This window comes from Zalophus californianus, chromosome 7, assembly GCF_009762305.2.
Source record: "Zalophus californianus isolate mZalCal1 chromosome 7, mZalCal1.pri.v2, whole genome shotgun sequence".
Classification (NCBI taxonomy): Eukaryota; Metazoa; Chordata; class Mammalia; order Carnivora; family Otariidae; genus Zalophus; species Zalophus californianus.
In genome coordinates this window covers 122,846,072-122,871,573 of record NC_045601.1, presented here as the reverse complement: position 1 = coordinate 122,871,573, position 25,502 = coordinate 122,846,072, and the positions used below count along the sequence as shown (strand labels likewise).

At 42.2% G+C, this 25,502-nt stretch overlaps 2 protein-coding genes and 1 non-coding gene across 10 annotated transcripts in view; all 3 read right to left on the bottom strand.

Moving 5' to 3' along the window:
• The window catches only part of BPHL (biphenyl hydrolase like), a 36,619-nt gene extending 23,018 nt beyond the window's left edge, over positions 1 to 13,601 (bottom strand). Inside the window, 6 exon segments of the mRNA XM_027602773.2 lie at positions 1,608 to 1,761; positions 3,831 to 3,875; positions 3,878 to 3,972; positions 3,975 to 3,998; positions 6,359 to 6,462; positions 13,392 to 13,601. Coding sequence (XP_027458574.2) covers positions 1,608 to 1,761; positions 3,831 to 3,875; positions 3,878 to 3,972; positions 3,975 to 3,998; positions 6,359 to 6,462; positions 13,392 to 13,498 — 529 coding nt within the window. The 5' untranslated portion in view covers positions 13,499 to 13,601.
• LOC113928134 lies at positions 10,159 to 10,262 on the bottom strand. The gene has a single exon (XR_003521815.1). It is a non-coding gene; the product is annotated as a U6 spliceosomal RNA (small nuclear RNA).
• A 2,179-nt stretch (positions 13,602 to 15,780) lies between the features above and the next one.
• Positions 15,781 to 25,502, bottom strand: part of RIPK1 (receptor interacting serine/threonine kinase 1) — a 48,328-nt gene continuing 38,606 nt past the window's right edge. For 7 of the 8 annotated variants that reach the window (XM_027602759.2, XM_027602755.2, XM_027602757.2 and 4 more), the window contains 4 exons: positions 23,548 to 23,644; positions 22,105 to 22,671; positions 20,736 to 20,909; positions 15,781 to 18,999 (listed from right to left, as the gene is read on the bottom strand). In XM_027602759.2, the coding sequence (XP_027458560.1) occupies positions 18,713 to 18,999; positions 20,736 to 20,909; positions 22,105 to 22,671; positions 23,548 to 23,644 (1,125 nt within the window). In that variant the 3' untranslated portion in view covers positions 15,781 to 18,712. The remainder of the gene's footprint in view (positions 19,000 to 20,735; positions 20,910 to 22,104; positions 22,672 to 23,547; positions 23,645 to 25,502) is intronic. The other variant, XM_027602761.2, reaches the window with a different exon arrangement.

Here is a 25,502-nt window from a genome sequence, read left to right as displayed (position 1 = left end):
TATGTCCCAGCATAGCCTGAGTAGGGTTTGTGTGGGGCAGACACGAAGAAGCATAGAACAGGCTCTGAGAATGGACCTGCTGCTGGAACTATAGCCCACAGAAGGCTAAACAGAATTTGCAGTATGAACCTAACCAGGCTGATGGCATGCCAAGAAAAAAAAAAATCAACATTCCTCAGAGTTTTAACAGGATACCAAGTCTCACAACATAGCACAATAAAAACAATCCCAAATTAACCAACATATAAAACAAATAAATAAATGAAAAAACTCTACAATCCCCAAACAGGCAAATCTGACCAATTCTCAAGGGAAAAGACAACCAGCAAATGCTGACCCGAAAATGACCCAGACATTGGAATTATCAGACAGAGAAGGCAGGCATTGTCACAGGCATTTCCATTCCATTTACAGTATATTTTTTCAGTATTTTTTTTCCTCTGAACCTGGTACGGATACAATAAGGAAAAGCAGGAGTGCTGATTAGGATAGGTGACTGCCTCCGACTCATCATTTAAGAGGTTCATTGTCCTTTCACAAACAGTGCAAAGAACTAAGATTCTACAACAGAACACTGCCATTTAGTGGCTTACTTAAATCAGGTGAATTGCAGAACCAGCTGAATAAAACTAGACTTGTCATAGTCTAGTGCCTGGGTCTGCAAATGTTTTCTGTCAAGGGCCAGAGAGTATTTTTGGCTTTGCAAGCCAAGAGGCAAAATCAAAGGTATTAGGTAGGCAGATTTACGCTTGACCCTAACTGCCTGGGCCAGGCCATCTGAGATCCAGGAGAGACATACTTGAGATCAAAAGCCACCAGACTGAAGAAGAGGGTCCTGGTGGGTCAACCCGGCAGATGGTGGTGGTGGGGTACCCCAGGGCAGTTTTGATTTTTGCCCCAGACACCCCCAGATCCTGATGTGTCCTCTTCTCCTCCCGAGAGCCAAGCAGTTTCAGTCTGGTCAGCTTGCTGGAGGCTAAGCGAGTCCTGAGGTGCTGCCTGCAATCCCACAGCTGGGCAGCAACTCTGGGCACAGAGGAGGAAACGGGGACAGAGGGGGCACCCCGCTTGATCTCTAGGCCTGCCACTGCTGGCCTTCTCCATCAGTGCCCGGCCTTACAAAAACAGATGGGCTGGATTTGGCCCACAGGCTCTAAGTTTGCTGGTCCCCATTCTTCTGCCTCTAAAACCTTCAAAGATAAGCTTCAAGGACAACCTTATGAAATGTGAACAGCACAGAATTTATCAAAATATAAGGTTTCAATACAATATTCCTTTTACGCTCCCATAATTTTAAGAGGTTATGAAGAACACTTTCCATCAAGCCCTTCCTCCTTGAAGTTCACTATCAGCAGTCGGAAATGTGAACGCGGATTTTCTAGGACCTTTTCCTGAGTCACGAAGATGTCACTTCTGCCAACAGAAAGCGTTAAAACACAGACTGGTTAAACTGTAGGGCTTTTGTGAGAACTCATGGCTTTTCTGACCTCAGAGCTGAGAACTGGAAGCAGACGAGACAGGACTTGTCAATACAGATCGAAGTAAGTCCTGAGAAGGGGAGAGCAAAGGTACCACTTATCATGACATCTACGATTCGTGAGACCTACCCTGATAAATCTTCTCATCTTCATCAGTCACGTAGGCATTGGCTCCCCAGATCACCATCTTGCTGATGAACGATGGATATTTTGCAGCTGCAATAAGAGATGTAATGCCGCCATCACTCCAGCCCAGCAGGGACACCTTCTTAAACTTCAGCATCTGCGAGGAATACAGTGAAATGCACATAGCACAGCTGACTGCTCCTCTCTGCTAAAAGAATCCCATAATTGACAGTTGTCAAAATCAATACAGCTGTGAGGTTTGGAGCAGCTGTTGGTAATTAAAGAAAAATCCTAGAATCCACCATTTGATGACGCAAATGTTTTTATCTCCATTAGTTTTGGTGTAAATCTAAGTGTCGTAAAATCCTAAGTACCTCTGAAACTAATAATGCAGTATATGTTCATTAAATTGAATTAAAAAAAAACCCTAAGTACTTAGTATTGTTTTGAATTAATGAGGGAACTACATCTTCTGGTTGGACAGACTCTCTGGAAACAGTGGCGATCACCTGTCCTTGGAAATGACAAGTAACATGTGCATGCACACCCACGCGTGAGCGAAGGCTTTGAGAATAGTAATGCAGATTAGAGAGGGAAACTTGATATTTACTGGATGGAATGAAGTCACCACATCTGATAAAACCACTGACTGCAACTGTGGGAAGAACAGGCTGGAGGAGAACGGTGTCACGGGGAGGTTATTAGTCCTTAAATCAACCAGGCTCTGAAAACGTGTTAGGGAAACTGAACAAAGATGACATCGGAGAGATGCTGCCTAGAAGTAAAAATAGAATGACCTGGAAAATGAAAGATTTAACAAATATCAGTCCAAGATACTGATGGGACTATACATGGCTGTAAGTAGCATGGATAATAATTTGGAACTATCTTGTAAAAGGAACATTTGCATCTTCCATAACCCAGCATCATCCCCTAGGTATGTATGGAACTCCTGCACCCGTACATCTGGAGACAGGTCCAGGAGTGTCCACACAAACTCTGTTTATAAAAGAACTAAAATGTCCATGGACAAAACAATATTCACTGCACTGCTGTTTCTAATAACAAAAAAAAGCAACTTAAAAATTTGATTATTTATCTACCATTAGAGAGAAGTGAAATAAGACACTGCATCCCCACAATGGAATACTGTGTGACTATTAGAAGATTTACGTAAACTTATTATTTGTTAACATGGAAGTATCTCCTTGACAAATTGTTCAAAAAACAGTAATTTGGAAAAACATTATGTATAAGTATGATGCCATCAATACAAAACCATGTATTTATATATGAAAGAAGACTGGCTGGAGGGGAACCCCCTTGCACTGTTGGTGGGAATGTAAGCTGGTGCAGCCACTCTGGAAAACAGTGTGGAGGTTCCTCAAAAAGTTAGAAATAGAACTACCCTACCATCCAGCAATTGCACTACTAGGTATTTATCTAAAGGATACAAACATAGTGATTCAAAGGGGCACATGCACCCCAATGTTTATAGCAGCAATGTCCACAGTTGCCAAAATATGAAGAGAACCCAGATGTCTATCAATGGATGAATGGATAAAGAAGATGTGGCCTAAATATACAATGAAAGATCACTCAGCCATCAAAAATAATGAAATCTTGCCATTTGCAATGGATGAAACTAGAGGGTATTATGCAAAGTGAAATAAGTCAGAGAAAGACAAATACCACATGATCTCACTCATATGTGGAAGTTAAGAAACAAAACAGATGAACATGGGGAAGGGAATGAAAAATAAGATGAAAGCAGAGAGGGAAGCAAACCATAAGAGATGTTGAACTCTAGGAAACAAACTGAGGGTTGCTGGAGGAAAGGTGGGTGGGGGGATAAGGTAACTGGGTGAAGGGCATTAAGGAAGGCACTTGATGTAAAGAGCACTGGGTGTTATATGCAACTGATGAATCACTAAATTCTACCCCTGAAACTAATAATACACTATATGTTAACAAAATTGGAAAAGAAAAAAAAAAAGATGGGCTGGGAAGGCAGAGTGTCAAAGTCATACCAGCAGTATCTCTAAATAGTTGGATTGTGGGATATTTCTACTTCCTAATTCATACCTATTTGAACTCCCTGAATTCTCTGTAAGAATTACATGGTATTACCCCTAGAGAAATAAAAAAACCACAAAACCAAAAACAAATAGATGAAGACAGGCCCAGCCATCCTCCCTTCTCTGGGCTCTTCCCTAAGAGACCCACCTTCATCAAATCAACAGCATCTTTTGCATCCCCTTTCAAAAACGTCCACTGGGAAAATCTCGATCTGGGGGTCTGGAGTGTCCATACCCTCGAGGATCCCAGGCAACCACTGTGAAGAGCTTCTTATTTAGGTTCTTAATCTGGGTCCAAAATCAGTCTCTCCACTTCCTAAAAATAGCCACTCAGTTACCCTCAGGTGAATGATTTCATTATTTCAAGCACATTACAGTAAAAGAAGCAGAAAACAACTACAATCTTAAAACAAAGTAACTAGTTTCTACTCGAAGTTAGACAGCAAGATGCAGTCAGCAAAGTAGCCTTGTGATGATAAATAAATCCATTTACGGGGAGGCTGACTTCCTTTCCTGGTGTTCAGGACCTGCCTTTTGTCTCCTCCTAGTGGCTACTTTGAGGATTCATTTGGTCCTGTATTATTACTTTTGATACTTTCCCAGTTAATCTTCCTTAAAAAAATTTTTTAATTTAAAAAAAGGAATTCATGAAACTGCATAGAATTACTGATATGATATGTTTCTGGGTGATTTTTTTCTTTCTTTCTAAAAAGTGACTTTTACAAATGAGAGCTATCTCAATATTATCTGTCAACAAATTTATGAGATTTGGTCCAAGTTATTCAAAGTAGAATTCTAAATTCCCAGGTTGGTTTGTTGTTGTTTTTTTTTTTTTTTCAAGGTTTTACTTATTTGAGAGAGAGAGACACAGCAAGAGAGGGAACACAAGCAGGGGGAGCAGGAGAGGGAGAAGCAGGCTTCCTGCTGAGCAGGAAACCCAATGTGGGGCTCGATCCCAGGACCCTGGGATCATGACCTGAGCCGAAGAGGCAGTCGCTTAACCAACTGAGCCACCCAGGCGCCCCAAATTCCCAAGTGTTTTTTACTAGGCTAATGTGAACAGCCCTGGAGATTTTATTTTCTGGTTATAAGTGAACACCAGAAAACTCAACTAAAACTCTAAAATGAGGGAGAGGGCAGGGTGTGGAGGGAAGAAATCAGATTAGCTTGTTTCAAACAGCAGCATGGTAACAAGCAGAACCACGTTGAGGCTGTAGTGGAACTGACTGGCAGTTCCCAGCCTCCCCACAAGGTCACAGCCACTGTGCGCACACACCTACTGCGTGTGGCCCAGAAGGCCAGACTCTCAAGGAGCCCAGTCCAGGAGCAAGTCCACATTTCATTTTTAAAGTCCACTTACTTTCTAAGGGCTTGTAGCTCAGGCCACCTAAACATCTTGCTTGATAAACTAGCTATTATTACAAAATGTCTTTTAAGATGGTACAGGATCATTTAACACTATCAAGGACCACCATTCTTCCTGGGAAGATCTACCTTTCTCACCATCAGGTAAATCATTCAGAAAACCTAAGGCAAAAATATAAATGGAGGGGTGCCGAGGTGGTTCAGTTAGTTTAGCATCCAACTCGGGATCTCAGCTGTCTTTTTTTTTTAAGATTTTATTTATTTATTTGAGAAAGAGAATGAGAGCATGAGATGGGGATGGGTCAGAGGAAAAAGCAGACTCCCTGCCAAGCAGGGAGCCCAATGCGGGACTTGATCCCAGGACTCCAGGATCACGACCTGAGCCAAAGGCAGCTGCTTAATCAACTGAGCCACTCAGGCGCCCCTCAGCTCAGGTCTTGACCTCAGGGTTGTGAGATTGAGTCCCATGCTGGGTTCCATGCTAGGCATAGAGCCTACTTAAAAAAAACTTGTATATGTGTGTATATAATGTGTAATATATATATTGTACATATATGTTTTTTGCACATATGTTTTTTACACACACACATATTATGTGTATATAAGTTTGGAAAGGCATTTTAGCATTTTACTTTTAGAAGAAGAAAGAAATCATAAGGAAATAGTATATATTGGTATTATTTAACTAAATTAAAACAATACTAAAATCCTTAAAACCAAATTTGAGTGTCCTGGGATCACTGGACATTAATTATCGTCCTGAGCTGTCTACATGTAAATTACTTATCTGAAAGATAAAATTGGGATATAGTCGGCTTTACTATGCTCCATTCATGCCAATCTAATTTTGACTTCCAAAAGGCTTTAAATTAAGTCTTGTTCTTAGCTCGTATTTTAATTGAGCATATAGTCAACTGTAACAGGATGATCAATCCATCTTCCAGCACTGGAAGTCTTGCATCCTGGAACCCCTCAATTCCAGGCACACTGGGATGGTTGGTCAGTAACTCGTCTCCTGCCTTTATCTATCCCTTCTGCCCACACACCTTTCCTTGACCCCTGTCATCCTCCCAAATTGTAGGTAACTACACAGTATATCTCTATGAGAAAAAAAAAAAAAAACCTGGGTATTTAAAGGAATAAAGAATACATATAGTAGAAAGTTATCCTTCTTTTCTGAATCACTTAAATTTGTAGCAAATATTAAAGCATTTAGCAAAGCACTAAAATTAATAATCAATATTTGGCATCTAATAATGTGAATGCATCACAGACTACACAGCATGAAAATTCCATTAAAAACTTCCAGACCCAACATTCCAGGAAGCAGCAGGACTGCATGCTCTCCCTCTCCAGTCTGCTGATAATGCAAATGGACACCATTCACAGCCACTTTGGCAGAGGTTACGGAGGTGCTGAAAGAGAAAAACCCCACCCCCAAAGAATTATTACAAAGCAGTACAAACGTAATATGACCAAATTGCCCTTTTATATACCCAAGTCAACTCCAGTACCCTCCTCAGGCTTCTTGGATTCCTTTGAGTTGTGCTTAAGTTTTCCAAACCTAAAAGGGGACCGCTTACTAGACTGCAGATCTGAACTGTGCCTTCATGTTTGAATATCCTACAGCGCCAGCCCAGGGCTTACCCTACAAAAGTACTGAGAGGTTGCTGAAATCAATGGCCATACACCCCCAAGGGCATACACCTGGTGAGCTGGAAGCCAGTGAGTAGTGCCAAGGTCCAGGCTGACGCACGAGCTTCACACAATGACATGCGAGGGTGGAGCAACCAGGGACACAGAGCCTGGAGCCACTTGTCAGGACCTTAGCAGATCTAGAGGGGCGACCTGGGCCTTCAGCTGCATTGGCGGTGTCCCTAAGGGTGAGGCTGGTCTCAGGAGTCCTCAGAAAAGGCCTTGGTCCCTAGGCAGTCCTTTAGGCACATGGCTTCTCATGTTCTCTGGCCAGCCGCAGAAGGGCTCTTGGCAGGAATGGGTCTGCACTGCTATGGCCAGCCTGGTTTTTAACACATTGAAATATTTGTGTTGATTGTTAAACATGCAGGTCCATTAGCTTCAAGTGCCCTCCCTGTGCCGCTGACCCTCCTTGGCCCAACGCCTCCCATGACACAGCACCTAACTGGACATGTTGGCACAGCAGAGTGCCTCAGGCAGGACTCCTGCCCCGTCTGTTCTGCCTGATGCTTGCACCAACCGTATCAAGGGTCCTGCTCTGATGAACCTCTCCTCTGCGGCTCTTCCGGAAGCTCCAGAATGACTGTGCGGGGATACACAGCAATAAGCCCATACAAGGCTCCTGCATCAGGCTCTTACAGCCTCCCCACTAATCTCCCAGGTGGCTGGGTGACCTCTGCTCCTGGCAGAATGTTAAGGAATTTAAATTAGCCACTGCCCCCCTTTTTCTTTACGTACTCTCTACCCCTATTACCTCTCTGCAATTAATCAAAATGCTTACGGAAATGAAGCATTTTTAAAAAATGAGGTCCTCGGCGCCTGGGTGGCTCAGTTGGTTAAGTGTCTCCCGGGGTCCTGGGATTGAGCCCTGTAGAGGGCTCCCTGCTCAGTGGGGAGCCCGTTTCTCCCCTCTCCCTCTGCCCTCCCCCCCAGCTCATGCTCTCTCTCTCAAATATCTTTTTTTTTTTTAAACTGAGGTCCTCTTTCCTCTTGTCGCCAATTTCAAATGAGAATGCAGAAACGAATGTGTTGAATGCAGGTACATTAAGTCTTAACACAATTTCTGCAAAAATGACAGAATTGGGTGGTAATAAAACCTGACCTAACTATAAGCTCATCTATAGAAAAGTCATGAGGAGCAAAAATAAAACCACTGAGCAAGAGTGGTATCATACGGACACTGCCAAGTCCTATTCTTTGGAGTCATTCATTTTTATTGTTAAGGTGGCTCTAGGATCCAGATAAAGGCAAATAATACTCTGGTAATAAAGATTCATTTCCGCAAACATTTACTGACATATTTATTTTTGCCCACAATCTAGCAGGAGAGAAGATAAAGAGACAAGAGATTTCGCTCTGCAAACCATCAGGGAGGGAAGGTTATGACTGAGGCCAGGAGCACAAGGAGCACGGCTGGAACTAGTTAGTAGGATTTCCCATATTCACCACACAGGAATGAGGCAGCTCCTAACTAGAGATGACCAGCATTTGCACGGTTCCTGTTAGTGATGACGTGTACCTTTATTATACCTCACGCCCTAAAGATTTTTGAGGGGGCTCCCTTCCTTGAAGCATTCAAGGACATGCTTGTAAGAATCATTTTGCGCAGTGAGGATGTCACATACAAAGAAAGGAACGCCACTCCCCACAGCATCCTTCTCAATGTCCAAGGCAGTGGGTTTTGTGGCTGGGTGTTGCTGACTCTCGCTGTCTGCAACTCTTCAGGGGCCCCAGGCGTCCTTTCCTTCAGCTTTCATGATCATTCCCAAGTCTCTTCTGCAAAAAACCTCTGCTTCCCTTTGCACTTTGCTGTATTTGTGTTTCGGTTTCCCATTCCAAACTTTTTCCCCATTAACCCTATCCCATCTTTTGGTTGCCCAAGATGAAGGTAAAAACAAAACCATGAAGTCTAGAATTCAGCATAATGGGAACTCAATCTCAAGGCAGGGTTACTAAGGCAGAAGACTTTGAAGATGGTTTTAGAGAGAGACAGAGACCATACTGGGTTGAGTAGAGGTATCTGGAGAAGAGTGAAAAAAGTAGCATTTGAATTGAACTTCCAAGAGACGTAAAATTTTGAAAAAAAGAGAATGTGGTGGGGAGGGTGCTTCTAGAAGAAATAGCATGATCAAAGGCCCGGGAGGAAGGGAGGTCCTCGGCACCTGGGTGGTTCAGTCGGTTAAGAGTCTGCCTTCGGCTCAGGTCATGATCCCAGGCTTCTGGGATCGAACCCCGTATAGGGTTCCCTGCTCAGCAGGAGGGACAAGGCAGTGTTCAGTCTGGCAGGAGTGTGGGGGCAAAAAGGGAGCAAGGTTTGGGCTGAATGCTAAGGAGGTCTGCAGCTAGGCTAAGGGGAAAGGAGATGACCCCGGTGCCTTGTCATCAACATCCTATATGTCCCCACACCAGAGGTTCTTGCCACTATCACATCAGCCCACCCCCTGGGGTTAATGGAGGCTGCCAAAAACCCTTTATCAATCTTCAGGTTGGGGAAACAGGACAGAGAAGTGTTTATGAATAAAAGTAAATCAATTTCAAATGTAAGAAAAAAAAATTCATTTACAAAAATAAAGTTACTGAATGAAAAAAAGTTACTGAAACATTTACTGAATGATTCACTTATCATCAATAGAAGACCACTGAAATGAATAAAGCATTCTTTTCTCCAGCTTAGCAAGGGACTCTTAAGACAGCAGTTCAAGCCTCATTATGTGTCCGTTGAAAGAAAATCGGGCTGCGGGGCGCCTGGGTGGCTCAGTTGGTTAAGTGACTGCCTTCGGCTCAGGTCATGATCCTGGAGTCCCGGGATCGAGTCCCGATTCGGGCTCCCTGCTCAGCAGGGAGTCTGCTTCTCCCTCTGACCCTCCCCCCTCTCATGTGCTCTCTCTCTCTCTCTCTCTCTCATTCTTTCTGTCAAATAAATAAATAAAATCTTAAAAAAAAAGAAAGAAAGAAAGAAAGAAAGAAAGAAAATCGGGCTGCGGAGAGACCAGGCCTTCAATGGCCCTAAAATGTGCATATTACTTGAGCCACAATCAAGATACCAAATTTCCCAAACTCTCACACAGGAAAGAGAATAGAAAACTTCAGAAAATTTAAAGACCAAAAACGAATCTTTCCTTTGGGGTGTCCGTCCGTCTTTAGCACCACTTTCTCCCCACTAATAATCACTTCACTTCTCTAACCCATGCATTCTTAAGCAGGTGTGCTTGTTAGAATCACCTGTGGAGAGTTAAAAATATACCTGCCTAGGACAATCCCGGGAGACTATCACTCAATGATTGGGGTAGAGCCCTGGCATGTGATTTTTTTTCTCTTCCTTCCTTTCCTGCCCTTCCTCCCTTCCTCCCTCCCTTCCCTTTCCTTTTCCCTTCCCTTTCCTTCCCCTTCCCTGTCCCCTTTCCTTTCCTTTCCTTTTAAATATGGAACGCCTCATGAATTTGCATGTCATCCCTGCACAGGGGCCATGCTGATCTCTGTGTCATTCCAATTTTAGTATATGTGCTGCCAAAGTAAACATGCCCTTTTTTATGAGAGCATTTCCAGCTTCCCACTATCTTAGTGGGAAGCTCAAACTTAGATTTAAATCATCTGGCACACTTAAATCTCCAGATGCCCAGGCCACAAAATCTCTGGGGTGGGACACAGGCATCTGTATTTTTTAAATTCCCTGAGAGATTCCAATATGCAACCAAAGTTGAAAATGACTGTACTGAGTTAATTTCTTGTAGAAGAAAAAGAAAACCCTAACTCCCCGTTAAAAACAGCCTGTAGGAAGGCATGCTCACCTAAAATTGCCTTACTTCATATTTGTCCCTCTCTTTTTCGGGGAAGCTGGATAAGCAATTTTGTGAAAGGGGAAGGTCACAAGCAATACACTGATAATAACTCCCTGATTGAGGGGGCTGAGCTGCTCCTTTCCAAGAAGGAAAGTTTCTTTCAAGAATCTAACAACTTGGGGAAAACAAACTAACATTTAGTTTCATTATTAAGCTAAATAATGAATTCTACTAAGAGCTTACTTATCTTATTTGTTTTGCTATGTGCTGTACATACACTTACCCTAATTTTACCATTGAGAAACCTGAGGATTAGAGTGTCTAGACAACTTGCCCCAGTCACATTACTGGTAATGTCTGACATCAGCGCCTTTGGCATTTTGCCCTTTGCTTAGAAATAAAAATGGAGCGAGCCAATTAATACAATACATCCTCACTTTGAAAGTCCTACATATTTGCCGTATATCTTATGTTCAGCTATTTTTTTTTTTTGTATATTTTTTCCAAAGTAACCATTAGCAACAATAAAGTAGTAGCTACCCGTAGGGCTTGGAATTAAATGAATTTTGATAACTTACTTTGCACCTTTTACACACTGCATTACTAATCTGTATCAGTACTAACTGTAGCTACTACTTAGTGAATTCTTATTATATTCCAGGCCCTTTATATATATATTTTTTTCAAGATTTACTTATTTGAGAGAGCAAGAATGAGAGAGAGAGAGAGTACATGAGAGGGAAGAGGGTCAGAGGGAGAAGCAGGCCCCTCACCAAGCAGGAAGCCCAATGCGGGACTCGATCCCAGGACTCCGGGATCATGACCTGAGCCGAAGGCAGTCGCTTAACCAACTGAGCCACCCAGGCGCCCAGCCCTTTACATATATCGTCTCTAATCCTCAGAACAATTCTGCAAGGCACTAGGCTCCAGGTTAAGTAACTTGCTCACATTTGTGCAGCTAGAAGTGGCAATGCAGCCATGTAAACACCAGAATCCATGTTCTTTCTGTTAGGTCAAGGCCGAACAAAGTCTCCCAGTGAGGCTCTGGCCCCAGGGCCCCACCAACCCTGACTGCCAGACAGAAAGAAGGTGGTGGCAGGTGCCAGGGGAAAGGAGGGTCTCTGATTCTCAGGCAGAGCATCCCAAGGTTGAACTCAGAAGACATTTTTCTTCTGGCAGGTTGTTAGGTTTTTATTACTATTATTTTTTTACCTGATCCTGGAACAAAGCAGTTTACAGATTACAAAATAAAAAAGAGCCAGAGTTCCAAATTACAGACAAAACAAGCTTTTGGAATACAACTCAACTGTAGGCTGGGTACTGGCTGTTTTGAAAGAAAGGTCTTAAAGGGGTGCTTTCACCTATTTATATTGGGCTGCAGCTTCATTTCAGGATCAACCACTGCTGGTTTTCTCTGATTACATGTAATATCAACTTGCAAATGCATTTACAAAATGGCAATTCAAAATCCAGAGAAACCTGTTTTTCAGAGATACTTTACGAAGAATGATTTGCACTAAATGGATGAGGCCTTCCTGCAACCATTAAATAACCTATCTTAACTTGGGTATTGGTACACAGTAACCTCATTTCAATCTCTTTCTGCAAATAGGAAACTGGATAAATTGCCATTTTTCAATGTTTATTTATACAGCTGTGAACATTGACCTATTTTTCCACCTATATTAAAATAGTCCTGAAAATCTAAAAGTTCTAAAACAATAATAAAAAAGAACTTAAATCAAATATGAAACTCAGAAACTAGTTAATCACAACATAAAAATTTAAAGCTGGTCAGATTTTTCCCTTCTCCTTCCAAATTAAATTTTCAAATGAGAAGTTTCCACATTGGATCAACTGAAGTTCTAAATGCCAGGTACCCATTTGGGATTTGACTTTCCCTAGTCATAAATGGAACTGACCCATCACCAGTTAATTGCATACATGCCCTGCGAACGTTTGTGTGTAGAGTGTACAGGTAGGTCTATGGGAATAAAGTAGAGCAAGCCTCATGCTGCTCTAACCACATTTTCTTAGTGTCTCTTGGGACCAAGGGCACCCATTTTTAAGACAGTAGGTCAAAGATTAATCTAGTTTTGTTTTTTTTTTTTATTTTTTATCTCGAAGTATATGTGAGTATGGGGGATAGGGAGTCAGAAAAGAAAAAGGCAGATTCTTGGCCTTTCCGGCTACATCAGAACCTCAGAGTAGGCCAAGATTTTGAATTTTCCCAGGTGCTCAGGATGGTCCTTTTGCATATTAAAGTTCAAAATCAGCAACAACAAAAAAAAGAAGACAACGCAGGGACTTCGGACCTGGGACCCGTGACTATGAGAGCTAACAGGTCACGGACATTCTCAGGCTTTTTTTTTTTTTTTTTTTTAATATAAGAAGCATGAGAGATCAGAGTCCTGAAGGTGTGAAGAGACTGGACAGAGCAACGAATAAGAATGAAGGGTTCGGGATTCTAACCTCTGTCGTGAGAGTGTCTGTGGCCGAGAGCAAATTACGTTACCTCCCTGGGTCTCTTTCGTCTGCACAATGAAGGGCTTGAACTCCATCACCCAAGTCCTTTAGGGCTCCAGAGTCACCGAACTGAAGCCGATGCAAGGCTGGAAGTGCTCAGTCCCGGAGTAGCAGAGGTGGAGAACAGCCCCACCGCCTCCAGTGCAACCACGTAGCGCAGGCTCCGGGTCGCCGTGCAGGGGCAAGAGGGCGGAGACCCTGCGTCCACCGCCGCTGCTCGCACGGCCCAGCCAGTCCCCCCCCCCGCCCCCCCCCCCCCCCCAAGCTAGCGCGCTCCTCTCCCGCCGCCCCCCAGAGCGCGGACCTCGCCGCGCGGGCTCCCGGAGGGAAGCGGGCAGCATTACCTGAACGCGGCTACAGGCCCGGCACGGGGGACCGGGTTCCCGGGCTTCAGAGCCGACAGGAGGATCGGCAGACGCCGCAAAAGCCGGCTGTTTGGCTCCGCAGCCATGACCCCAGGGGCGCCCAGCCTCGGAGCGCGCCTGCGCCGGGCTCCACCCACTGCCCCGGGAGGGCCCGGCACCGCCGCGGGAGAACAAGCCTGCGCCCCGCCCCGCCCCGCCCCGCCCCGCCCGCTGCCCCAGGCCCGCTGCCCCAGGCCCGCTGCCCCAGGCCCGCTGCTCCAGGCCCGCTGGCTGAGTCGCTAGGAAACACGCATGCGCCGAGGGCCCGCTCCGCCGAGGGCCCGCTCCGCCGGGCTGCCCGGGAGCACGCATGCGCCGGGACTTCAGTCGGGTGATGGGTGCATTGGTCACCTTCCGCCAGGTTACGCTTGTCACGCTGAGATGCTGGGCCGTCCGTCTCTGACCCTTGACAGAAACGGGGCTCGGGGTCCCACGGCACTGCAACACAGATCGTCTCCTCTCGGGGTGCCAGTTCTGGCTCACGAGGAGCACGTCCCAGTGGGCTCTGCCCCGCTTGTCGCCACGGTGACTGGTCCCTTCAAGGAGGCGAGGCCGCATCCGCCCATCTTTGAGAGAGTGGGTGGTGAGGAGGGGCTCCGGAGGGATGGGTGAGAGAAGGGGGGCTTCAGGCTGGCTGCTCTCGGTGAGGTGAAATGCATTTGCTTCTAAGAATGATGGGATTAAAATTTCCCTTCATACCATCTCACATCCATTGGTATAGCTATTGTCAAAAAACAAACCAGAAAATAATAAGTATTGGCGAGGATGTGGAGAAATTGGAACCGGTGCACCGCTGGTGGGAATGTAAAATGGTGCAGTGGCGGTGGAAAACAGCATGGTGGGTCCTTAAAAAATTAGACCTAGAATTACCAAAAGATCCGGCAATTCCACTTCTGGGTATATACCCTCAAGAATTGAAAACAGTATCTCAAAGATATTTATACACCCATGGTCGTAGCATTATTCACAACAGCCAAAAGGTGGAAAGCAACCCAAATGTCAATGAAGGGATGAAGGTATAAATGTGTATACATATAATGGAATATTGTTCTTTAAAAAGGATGGAAATTCTGTCATATGCCATAATATGGATGAACACTGAGACATTATACTAAGTGAATATGCCAGTCATAAAAGGACAAATACGGTATGATTTCATATATATGAGGAATAGGCAAATTCAAAGAGACAAAGTAGAAAGGTGGTTTGCCAAGGGGTGCCAGAAGGGGAGAATGGGGAGTTAGTGTCTAAGGGGCGCACAGTTTGTTTTGTAAGATGAAAGGAGTTCTGGAGATGGAAATGGTGGTGGTAGCACGAGGATGTGAGGTTACTTAATTCCACTTAACTATCTCCTTAGAAGTTAAGATGGTAAGTTTTATTTGTATTTTATCACAAAATATGTTTCTTCTTCAGATTATATAATTGCAGCTTTCTAAAGATTATAAATATTACCTGCAATTCACAATTCAGTGGAGAAAAAACTACCGCTGTAATTCTGGCTACCACTCTGACTTAACTGGAAATAACTGGCAGATTTACGGTCACTGTTTAGCCTTGGCTCCAATTATCCAGAATAGCTGAGGCTTCCTTGCATATCACATTCTTTCTCTTCCCTGAGACCCTTCTATTGGAAATAGTCCTATACACACAGTGCTTTTTAAAGTGTTACAGCCATGGAAAGTTCTGATACCTGCAGTATCCCCACTGGCCATTTGAGTTTCTGGAGCAATAAAGGCAAGGCGGGCCTAAAAATGGATTATGCAGAAATATTCTCTCAACATGTGTCACATCAATTTCCTGCATAGAAGGAAAGAGAAATACATTTCAGCTGATTACTATCATCTGACTTTTAGAAACCTTTGGTGGGTCAAGATTTCCTTATTTTTTCCTGAGACGTTGATTTGGGATTTCTGGTCAGAGATCATGAGAGTAAGAATAATTGTACAATTTTAGCAATGTTATCCTACCGAGAAGCAGAAACAGTAGCACTGTGAGGCTTTAGGTTATTGGTGTCACAATTGATTTTTAAGTGCACACTTGAGAACTAGTACTTTATGTATAACACTACTGTACAGTTTTAAAAATAACTGTGCTGGGCACCTTATGATGCATTATTTTGATCCTCACATCAACTTTATTGCCCTATTACTAGAAGAGAAAATTGAGGCTAAGAGACGTTAGGAAGCAGGCCCTCCATACACAGCAAAGGAGTGGCAGACGAGTATTTAAGCCTGCTTGATTTCACAAACTGTACTTGGATTGTTATTTGTTATGGAGTTCACTGGAATACCATTAGGCCTTCAATGATTTCTTTGTAGTCATATTTCTAAAATCTTGACCACATAGACACCTAGTGTTTTGCTTTGTTCTTTTGTTGTTGTTTTTTTTTCTTGACTTCAGTCCTTTACAGTGAAATTGCACATTAACCCTGCCTGATTGCAATGGGTAAAAATCATTAATCTTTCACTTCTTACCCCTAAAACACTAGAACCTGATGCGTTAAAGTAAATTTAAAATTTAAACCGCGATGTTGTATTAAATTCAGTTTTGGCAGTTAGTGGATTTTTTTTTTTTAATCCTACAACAACAGATGTGACTGAAAGAATCGATCTTGTTGACATGGTTATTCTTGTATGGAGAGAAACCAATACTAAAATACTAACAATATCGTCTACCATTGCACATTCTGGCAAGGAAGTTTTTACAGAAAGCCAGGTTGAGCTTGTTTTCCATTATAGTGTCACAGCCTGCTGCTGACACAAAACATTTTTATCTGCGATTGGCCAAGTCATTTGTCTTAGTGACACCTAGTTTTATTCACATTATTATAAAAGAAAAACGTTTGTAAATAACACACGTTAAAAAGTACATCGAAATTCTATTTAAAACATTTTCTGAGAAAGAAAGAACTATTCCTGAAGACCTAACTTCATATGATGGACCCCAAACAAATATTGTAACCACAGCAAGTGGAAAATCTGCTGATTTCACAAGGCTGTAAGAGTTCGAAGTGGGCGTTATTCACGGTAGAAACCTTAGGGTCTTTTGCAAAAGCAAGTATGATTTCTCATTTTGTAGTCCGTGCCATCTCACTTAATTGATTTTCTGCCCAATTGATTTTCTTGTATTGAAACTCTTCAGATACAAATTTGGCTCTTTTCAGTCCAGTTTTTAGAGAGCAGGGGTTGAAAGAAAGACTTCTGAACCATGTTTGAAGGACAGCAGGGCTGCAGGCTCTCAAGGCAGCACATTTTCATCCTGAGAGCCAAAAAGCTGTCCAGAAGCTTCTCTTCTTTTTACTACCAGCTTCCTCTTGCCTGTTAATAGCAGGAGGGTGAAAGGGAGAGTACGTCTAGGAAATGCCAACCTAAGTGGAGAAGCCCAAACGGTTTCATTTATACAAACACATCATTTCAGTTGCTTATATTTGAGGTACAAAATTTTATTTTTAAAAGTCCATTAAAATACCATTTTTTGCCTTTTAACATTGATCATTCAATCGCTTTGGAATTTAGAGAATTTAAACACTTAGGACAGAGGTACAAGGGATACATTTAGAAAAGCAATCATCCACCCACGCCTCTCTAGCAAAGCCTGGGACTCTTTCTCCATCCAATTTTTCTTTTGGTCTATGTGATCTAATGCGATGTGGCAACTAAGTAGTGAGCCTAGATATGTGTGGATAAGAGACTGAGGTTCATTACTTTGTAGCAGTGCTCTTCTCAATGGGGGCACCTATGTCCTTCCAGGGAGCATTTGGCAATGTCTTGAGACATTTTGGCTTGTCCCAACTGGGGACAGGAGGAGGGGAGAATGGCACTATTCACATCTAGTGGGTAGAGGATACTTTCAGACATCCAGATCCTACAATGCTCAGGACAGCCCCCACAACAAAGAATTATCCAGCCCAAGATGCCAATAGTGAAGAAGTTGAGAAATTCTGTTTTACAGTCCCACTTCAGGTGTTGGGGTGTGTGTGTGTGTGTGTGTGTGTGTGTGTGTGTGTGTGTGTGTGTGTGTGTGTCAGCTGGGGCTAGCGGGATTTTAGAATCACCAACCACAATACTGTTATCAGCCCACCAGACCCTAGAATCTGTTCTGACATCTAGAATCACCATACTGCATCCTTCTCTCCCTCCTTCCTGGAAGGGCTGAGCACAATGACACACCCTCTCCATTTAGCCACGTGGAGGCAGTGATACTGGATGGGCTGCTTGCCTTCAGTCTTCTAGTCTTCTGGTTCCTTTCACTCAGTCCTGAGTTCCGGGTGGGCTTTGAAAGGTCGAGTGTTAGAGGCACAATTATCAGACTTTGAAGTATCCTTTTTTTTACATCACAGCAGCTCACAGAAGAAAATGAAAATATTTCTACAGTATCCTGGGGTAAGCTGAGGAAGCTGCTCAACAGTGATCAGCCCTGAAGCTCCAGTCACAGCCAGGTGTGAAGAGATCAATATTCCCTGTGTACATGCTCCCTCTGCACGGCACAGAGGTTGGGAAAGTACATAAAGTATCAGAATGCTAGGAAAGAAGTTAAAAACTTCATCAAAAATTGATGTAGTCACCACAATTAGTAGCAATTCCTTGCAACAACCACCTGGATAATTCTGATTATTTTTGTTCTCTATTTTTTTTTTTTCTGTTTTAGTAGTCCTTAAAATCCCTTCAGTTAATTTATGGAGTGGAGACTGCATGTAATTCTTGAAGCCTGTGGTGAATGACACAACATTTGATACTGAAGTTAACAGACCTTAGAGTTTTGGAATGAACTGTGGTTAGAATACCAAAAAAAACCCTAGTTGAAGAGAACTCACAATTTCACTGTACTTTGGTGATAACAGGAGCCTATGTGGAGAAGAGAGCATAAAATAAGAAAGTTGACTTTGTTTATGTCCCCTGAATTTTTTTTTTTTCTTGCTGAAACAAAACTCCAGGAAATTAAATGAATGTCATTGCGGAAGGTTATGGAATGAACTGAAAGAAAATTATCTTCCTCAAATATCTCTCTCTCCCTTTCAAAACCCAATTAGGCTTCTTTTTGGATTGGGTCTCAGCCATTAATAGGTCTTCCTGGTTAGTAGGTTGTTCGCTGTAGATTTCTTTCCCATTCTCCAGCTATGGAATGTGGGAGATTTTTATGCAGACAGAGAACGTGTATCAGTGAGGAGAGAATTCTGAAGGATCTGAGGCAGCACACTTCCAGTGGGTTACTTACTCACTAGGTGAGGAGATTACCTCATGCTGCCAAAGCCCGTTCTGGAGTTAGCTCTGGTTGATATGTACCAAATAGTTCAGGAGGTCTATTCTTGAACACTGGTAGAGCGCATAGGCCAGCTTTCCCACCGTGGCCCCCTTATTGCCTTCCCTCATCAGCCACGTTTTGAGCATCTGGTAAACCTTTTCTTTTAGTCCATCTCGCTCATAGTCATGGTCAATTTCCTCAATCTGAGGTTCACTGAAGCCCAGCTTACGGGCACAGTTTTTCCATTGCTTTCCCAGATTTTCCCTGACTGGGTCCAGATGTTTATCAGTCAGACTAGTGGTATTTTCTGCCAAACAGAAAAGAAAAGAAGGCATCAGGCTATAACCCATTTGAACATTCTAGTTTCAAAAACCTGTATAAAGATTATCAGGAGACAGTAAAAAAGAAAACTTATTAATTATAGAGTTGTTGACCCGTGAGGTGATACTTTACATGTCTGGAAGCCCATTTGGAATGTTTATGTGAGTACAACAGAGAACCTCTTCCTCCTAGCAGATACCTCTCTGAGCTACAGCTGATGGCATTGGGAATAAAAGCCCTGCTTGGCTACTAGGCTGTTCTATACAACCTTAGCCAGTGGCCCTGTTAATATCAGACCTTCCTGATGTAAAGAGCAAAGAAAACACCATTTTTGTTCCTTTTGGCATTGTCTACTTATATCTGGCCAGAATCAAGGTCATTCAATTCCTGATCCCCTGCACCCTACAGTTCACTTTCCTCTTACTTACGGAAACCAAGACCATCAAGTGCAAACTTGTTCAATTACAATGCCTTCCCTTGTCTTTTAAGGAATGAGGTATCTACTTTTCAAGGTCTGTTTTGGGACTCCTCTCTCCTTTACCCTAAGCGTTACCTTCTCTTCTCCTACAGCCACAGCCTCCCTTTCTACTGATTCCTTCCTCTTAGGCCTTCATAAAAATAACAAAAAGAAACTATAAAGTATAAAATCACCACCACACACATTTTCCTTGATCCTCATCCCACCCCAATAAGCTGAATATAAGGAAAAAGACATCTCATTCCCCATGCCCATTCTTTCCTTAGCACTCCCCTCCCCCCGCAACTCCCATTCTTCCCTTAGCTCCCCACAATGCATCTTCTGTCATCACCACTGGACGTCAGCAGTCCAAAAACGTCCCAAATTTTGTCAATACCTCTCCAGGAGAGGGACCCTGGGTTTCATCAGATTCTCAAAGCTACCTGTGTCAAACCAAGAGTTAGGAACCTCCTCTCTAAGGACTATTCTTCAAATGGATTGGCAAACTATGGCTACTGGGCCAAATCTGGCCTGCTGCCTGTTTTTGTAAATAAAAGTTTTACTGGAACACAGCCACGTACATATGTACATATTGTCTGTGGCTGCTATTGTACTACAATGTCAGATGAGTAGTTGCAACAGAGACCTCAGGGCCAGTGAAACCTAAAATATTTACTATCTGGTCCTTGACAGAAGAAACATTTTGCCAATCCTGGGGTTAATCATAAAGTTGCATTCTTAAATCCCATTGCTTTGGCCTCATGCCTGTTTCCCAGGTTGTGTTTTGGGATTAATGTCATGAGCCTGCATAGTGGAACCCTGTAAGAGAAAGCTCTCCTGTTTTTATAACAGAGGTGCTGTTGAGGGCAGAATCTTCTATCTTTTCAGAATCCCTTTTGATGAAGACCTGAGGGACCTACCTCTCCTAGGTCTGAGTAGTGATATTGGTCATGATGATGATGATGATGTGTTCAACACTTTCATAGATCTTACTATGTGCTAGGCAGTGTTCTAAGCTCTTTATACATATTGACTCATTTAATTTTCATAACAAATCTGTGAATTAGATATTATAATTATCCCCATATTAAACATAAATAAACCACAAAGGAATTATACGGAAATTACAGAGACATTTTACAGAGAAAACATGGGGCAACTTTCAGGGAAAATAATTGGAAAAATTTCAGGATTCCACTCTATCCCTCTAAACAAGTAAGAAAGTTCCAGGTTGCTAGATGATAGGTCCTTAAAGGGCATCTTACCAAAGATATCTTGGTACTTAGAAGCTGGCTCTTCTTTCAAGTTCATGTCTGGTAGCACTGAACTCATTCCACTAATCTCCATATAATTATGGTCTCCAACCTGAATGCCAGCACTGTTGTATATGGTACATTTCACAGACTCATCTGAATAGAGTGAAGCACAGGTAAGTGTATCTAGATTGAAAGCAAAAGAAATAAATACAACATGGTAAAAAGACAGAGCTTTACTCTGGATGTATAAGTTAAATTATTTATCCTACGCCAACCTTTGAAATTTTCTTCTTTTAAAATGTAACTGAACCAACCTCACATCCATCAGGATGACTACTATAAAAACAAAAACAAAAACAAAACAACAACAGAAAGTAACATGTGTTGGCAAGGATGTGAATGAACTGGATGTGAATGTGCTGCTGGTGGGAATACAAAATGGTGTGGTAAACAGTATGGAGGTTCCTCAAAAAAATTAAAAATGGAATTACCCTAAGATCCAGCAATTCCACTTCTGGGTATATACCCAAAGGAATTGAAAGCAGGGCCTCAAACAGATATTTATACACCCCTGTCTATAGCAGCATTATTCACAACAGCCAAGAAGTGGAAGCCACCCAATGTCCATCAACAGAGGAACAGATAAGCAAAATGTGTTATATACTGACCATGGATTATTTTTCAGCCTTAAAAAAGAAGGAAATCCTGATACATGCTACAACATGGATGAACCTTTAGGACACTGTGCTCAGTGAAATAAGCCAGTCACAAGAGGACAAAGACTGTATGATTCCACTTATATGAAGTACCCTAGAGTAGTCAAATTCATAAAGACGCAAAGTAGTATGGTGGCTGCCAGGGTCGGGGGTGGACTGGGGAATTAGTGTCTGATGAATACAGAGTTTCAGCTTGGGAAGATGAAAAGAGCTCTGGAGATAAATGGTGGTGATCGTAGACCAATATTTTGGTTTCATCACAAATGGCAGTCTTTGGCCTATATAAGATAAGCATCAAAATATCCAAGACTTCTTTCTTAACCTTCAGAAAATAGCAAGCAAGTAAAAGAACACAAGCAATGACCTTCACTTCCATCAGAGATTGGGTACAATGGGACCACTGTGATGCAGATTAGAGCAGACGTGCCTACCAGTTACAAGGAAGGACCTGTAACCCAACACTTGCAGGCAGCTGCAATGAATCCCACCCGAACTGAGACCAAGTGGTCTGATGGAGACTATTCCACGGTTGCAAATTGCATCTGGCGGCTGAACACCACAAGCAACTCATCCTTGTTACCTTAGAGTCTACAACAGAGCTAATGGCTGCTTTATTTTCAGAAACATTAAAAAAAAAAATTGTAGCTAAAAAAACTGTTTACCTCTTGATGGGAAGGAGCTGCATGGAAGGGTGGGTGTGTTTCCCAGTAGGTTGGTCTCAGGCACTGGAATTTTATGCACGCTTGGCATATGGCTTGGATTTGGCCCATACAAAACTCTTGAACCTGTTGTTCCCAGATCCTGTGGTCTTGTTCCAAAAGCGAATGGATTATATAATCCATTGTTCCAGTATAGTACTTGGGGTTGGCTGGTTAGCCCTGTGGGTTGGTGTAGTGCATTACCAGGGCTGGTTGCACTAGAATATGGAAGGCCTTTCACTCCTGGGTTCTGAACATGCTCATAAGGTCTCTGCTGTGCAAAAGGGTCATGGGAGACCCTTCGTCTCCTTTCCTCCTCTCTATTATAAGCCACATTCTGTTTGAGCGGTTTTGTCTGCCTGTCCATGCGGCTGCCAAAAAGATGGTAGTTGGCTTCCTCCTGGAGTTTACTCTGCAAGCTGAGCTGATTCTCCTCCTGCTGGTTCTCTAGGGAGGGAGAAAACCAGGACTCCTCCACGGGACCTATCCCAAGTCCGTGGGAACTGTGCAGCGAGCTGGGCTGTTCTGGGGCTGAGAAGAAATGATCAACATTGGAAAGAGTTTCAAAAAGCAACAAGAAGTAAAATAAAAGCTGAGCACCATCATACATCTGTATCTCAGAATAACATCCTGAAACCTTTGAGAACAAATAAAAAAGCATTTACTTGATGGTCCTCTTGCTACCTATATTACCTCTATAGGTAATTTGTAGAAGTACCTGCATGGTGGTGAGAGAGCACTAGGGAAATTTTAACAGGAAACAGAAATGTGAGTGTCACAGGAATGAGCAAGGAAGAGAGGGACTTGTGTTGTAGCAGAGAAGGTGGCTGTCTCCTTGATGGGATGCAGGGCTACAAAATAAGAACAGGAGCAGCTTGGTTTTAAGCACTTTCCATGGATTCTTTTATTCTTTAAAAGCCCTGTTAAGAGTAGGCGCAATTATTATCATGATTCGATGGATGAGGTTTACAAAAGGTTAATTTGTCCTAGGACAGATAGCTAATAAAGTGGTTTCAATATCCTATACTCTGTTTTTCCTTTTGTTATAATGAAAAAAGTATCCTTCCTTGAATCTGAGGATCAACCTCTCTGCTTGTTCTCTGGATCTATCATCCCTGACCTCAAGGACCTTGCTTCCACACATGTCCCCTCTTGTTCCTGAGCTGTCACTTTCTTCCTATCAGGTAAGTTAGGCCTCTTATGTTCAGGATGCTTTGTGATTTTGGTGAATACACTGTTATTTACTATTTCAAATATATGTGTCTTCACTCCCAAATATATTATAAATTTCTTTAAATATTTTATAGCTTCTTCTGTTTCTTTACGGTCATGAAGAGTATTTTTGAGAATAGAGTGAATGCATAAATAAACAAGTGAATACATTACTTTCAATCATTGGATATTTACCTGAATTTGACCTGCTTGGAGGTATTGCTGTACAGTCAATCTGGAGAGAATGCATTCTCTTCACAAATGAATTTTGGTCTGGGTCTGGATACTCTTTCTGTAATTAACAGCATAAATGTACACCTTAGTGAACAGTAGAAAATAGTTCCAGAAAATTATTGTAAGAAAAACAAATCTTTTCAAACGGTAGAGATTTCATATAGCTCTTACAAGGAATAAATCTTTTTTTAAAAATAAACTTTTTTCCCAAATAGCCAAAACAACCCTAAAAAAGAAGAACAAATTTGGAGGGTTTACACTTCCTGATTTCAAAACTTACTACAAGACTACAGTAATCAAAACAGTGTGGTAATGGTCAAAGGACAGGCAGAGAACAATGGAAAATAATAGAGAACCCAGAAATAAACCCTTGCATGGCTAACCGATTTTCAACAAGGGTGCCAAGACCATGCAATGGGGGAACACAGGATATCCACACCTAAAAGAATGAAGCTGGACCCTTACCATTAATATATACAAAAATTAACTCACATGGACCAAAGCTTAAGTATTCAAACCACATAAACATTAGAAGAAAACATAGGGGGAAAGATTCATGACATTTGATTTGACAATAATTTCTCAGATAGGACACCAATAACATAGGCAACAAAATAAAAATAAATAAACTGGACTATATCAAAATTAAAGCCTCTGTGCATCAAAGGACACCATCAAGAAAGTAAAAAGATAACCCATGGAATAGGAAGAAAAATATTTGCAAATCATATATCTCTGATAAGGGATGAATATCCAGATTATATAAAGAATTCATACAATTCAATAATAAAACACAAACAACTCAATTCAAAAATGACCAAAGGGCTTGAATAAACATTTCTCTAAAGAAGATATACAAATGGCACATGAAAAGATGCTCAACATCATTAGTCATTAAGAAAATGTCCATCAAAACCACCCTGTAAGATATATATGACTTCACACTCATTAGAATGGCTATTATTTAAAAAAAACAAAACAAAACCCAGAGAATGAAAAGTGTTGGTGAGAATGTAGAGAAATTGGAACCTTGAGCATTTCAGGTGGAAATGTAAAATGGTAGGGCCATTACAGAAAACAATTTGAGGGTTCCTCAAAAGTTAAACATAGTATTATCATACAATGTAGCAATTCCACTCTTAAGTACATACCCAAAAGAATTGAAGGGAAGAGCTCAAAAAAAAAAAAAAAAATCGTACACCAATGTTCATAGCAGCCTTATTCACAGATAAAAGGTGGAAACAATTCAGTATCCATCACAGCTCAATCAATAATCAAACTGTGATATACACATAAAATGGAGAACTATTCAGCCTTAAAAAGGAATGAAGCTCTAACACATGCTACAACATGGATGAACCCTGAAAACATTATGCTTAGTGAAACAGGGTAGACAAATACAAGAAGACAAATACTGTCTGATCCCCACGTCTGTAAGGTACCTAGACTCTTCTAGGCAAATTCATAGACAGAAACTGTAATTAAACGTTACCAGGAGCTGGGGAGAGGGAGGAATGAGGAGCTCTTATTTAATGGATCCTGAGTTTCTGTTTGGGATTTTTAAAAATGGAAATGGATACATTGTGCATGTACTTAATGCTACTGAATTGTACACTTAAAAATGGGTACGATGGTGGGGCGCCTGGGTGGTGCAGTCCTTTAAGGGACTGACTCTTGGTTTCCGCTCAGGTCGTGATCTCCGGGTCATGATATAGATAGAGCCCTGCGTTAGCCTCTGCGGTCAGCACCCAGTCGCCTTAAGACTCTCTCTCCCACTCCCTCTGCCCTCCTCCCATCCATGTGCGATCACACTCACTCTCTAAAATAAATAAATAAATCTTTAAAAAAGAAAAGAAAAAATGGGTAAGATGGTAAATTTTATGTTATGTATATTTTACCAATATAAAAGTAGAAAA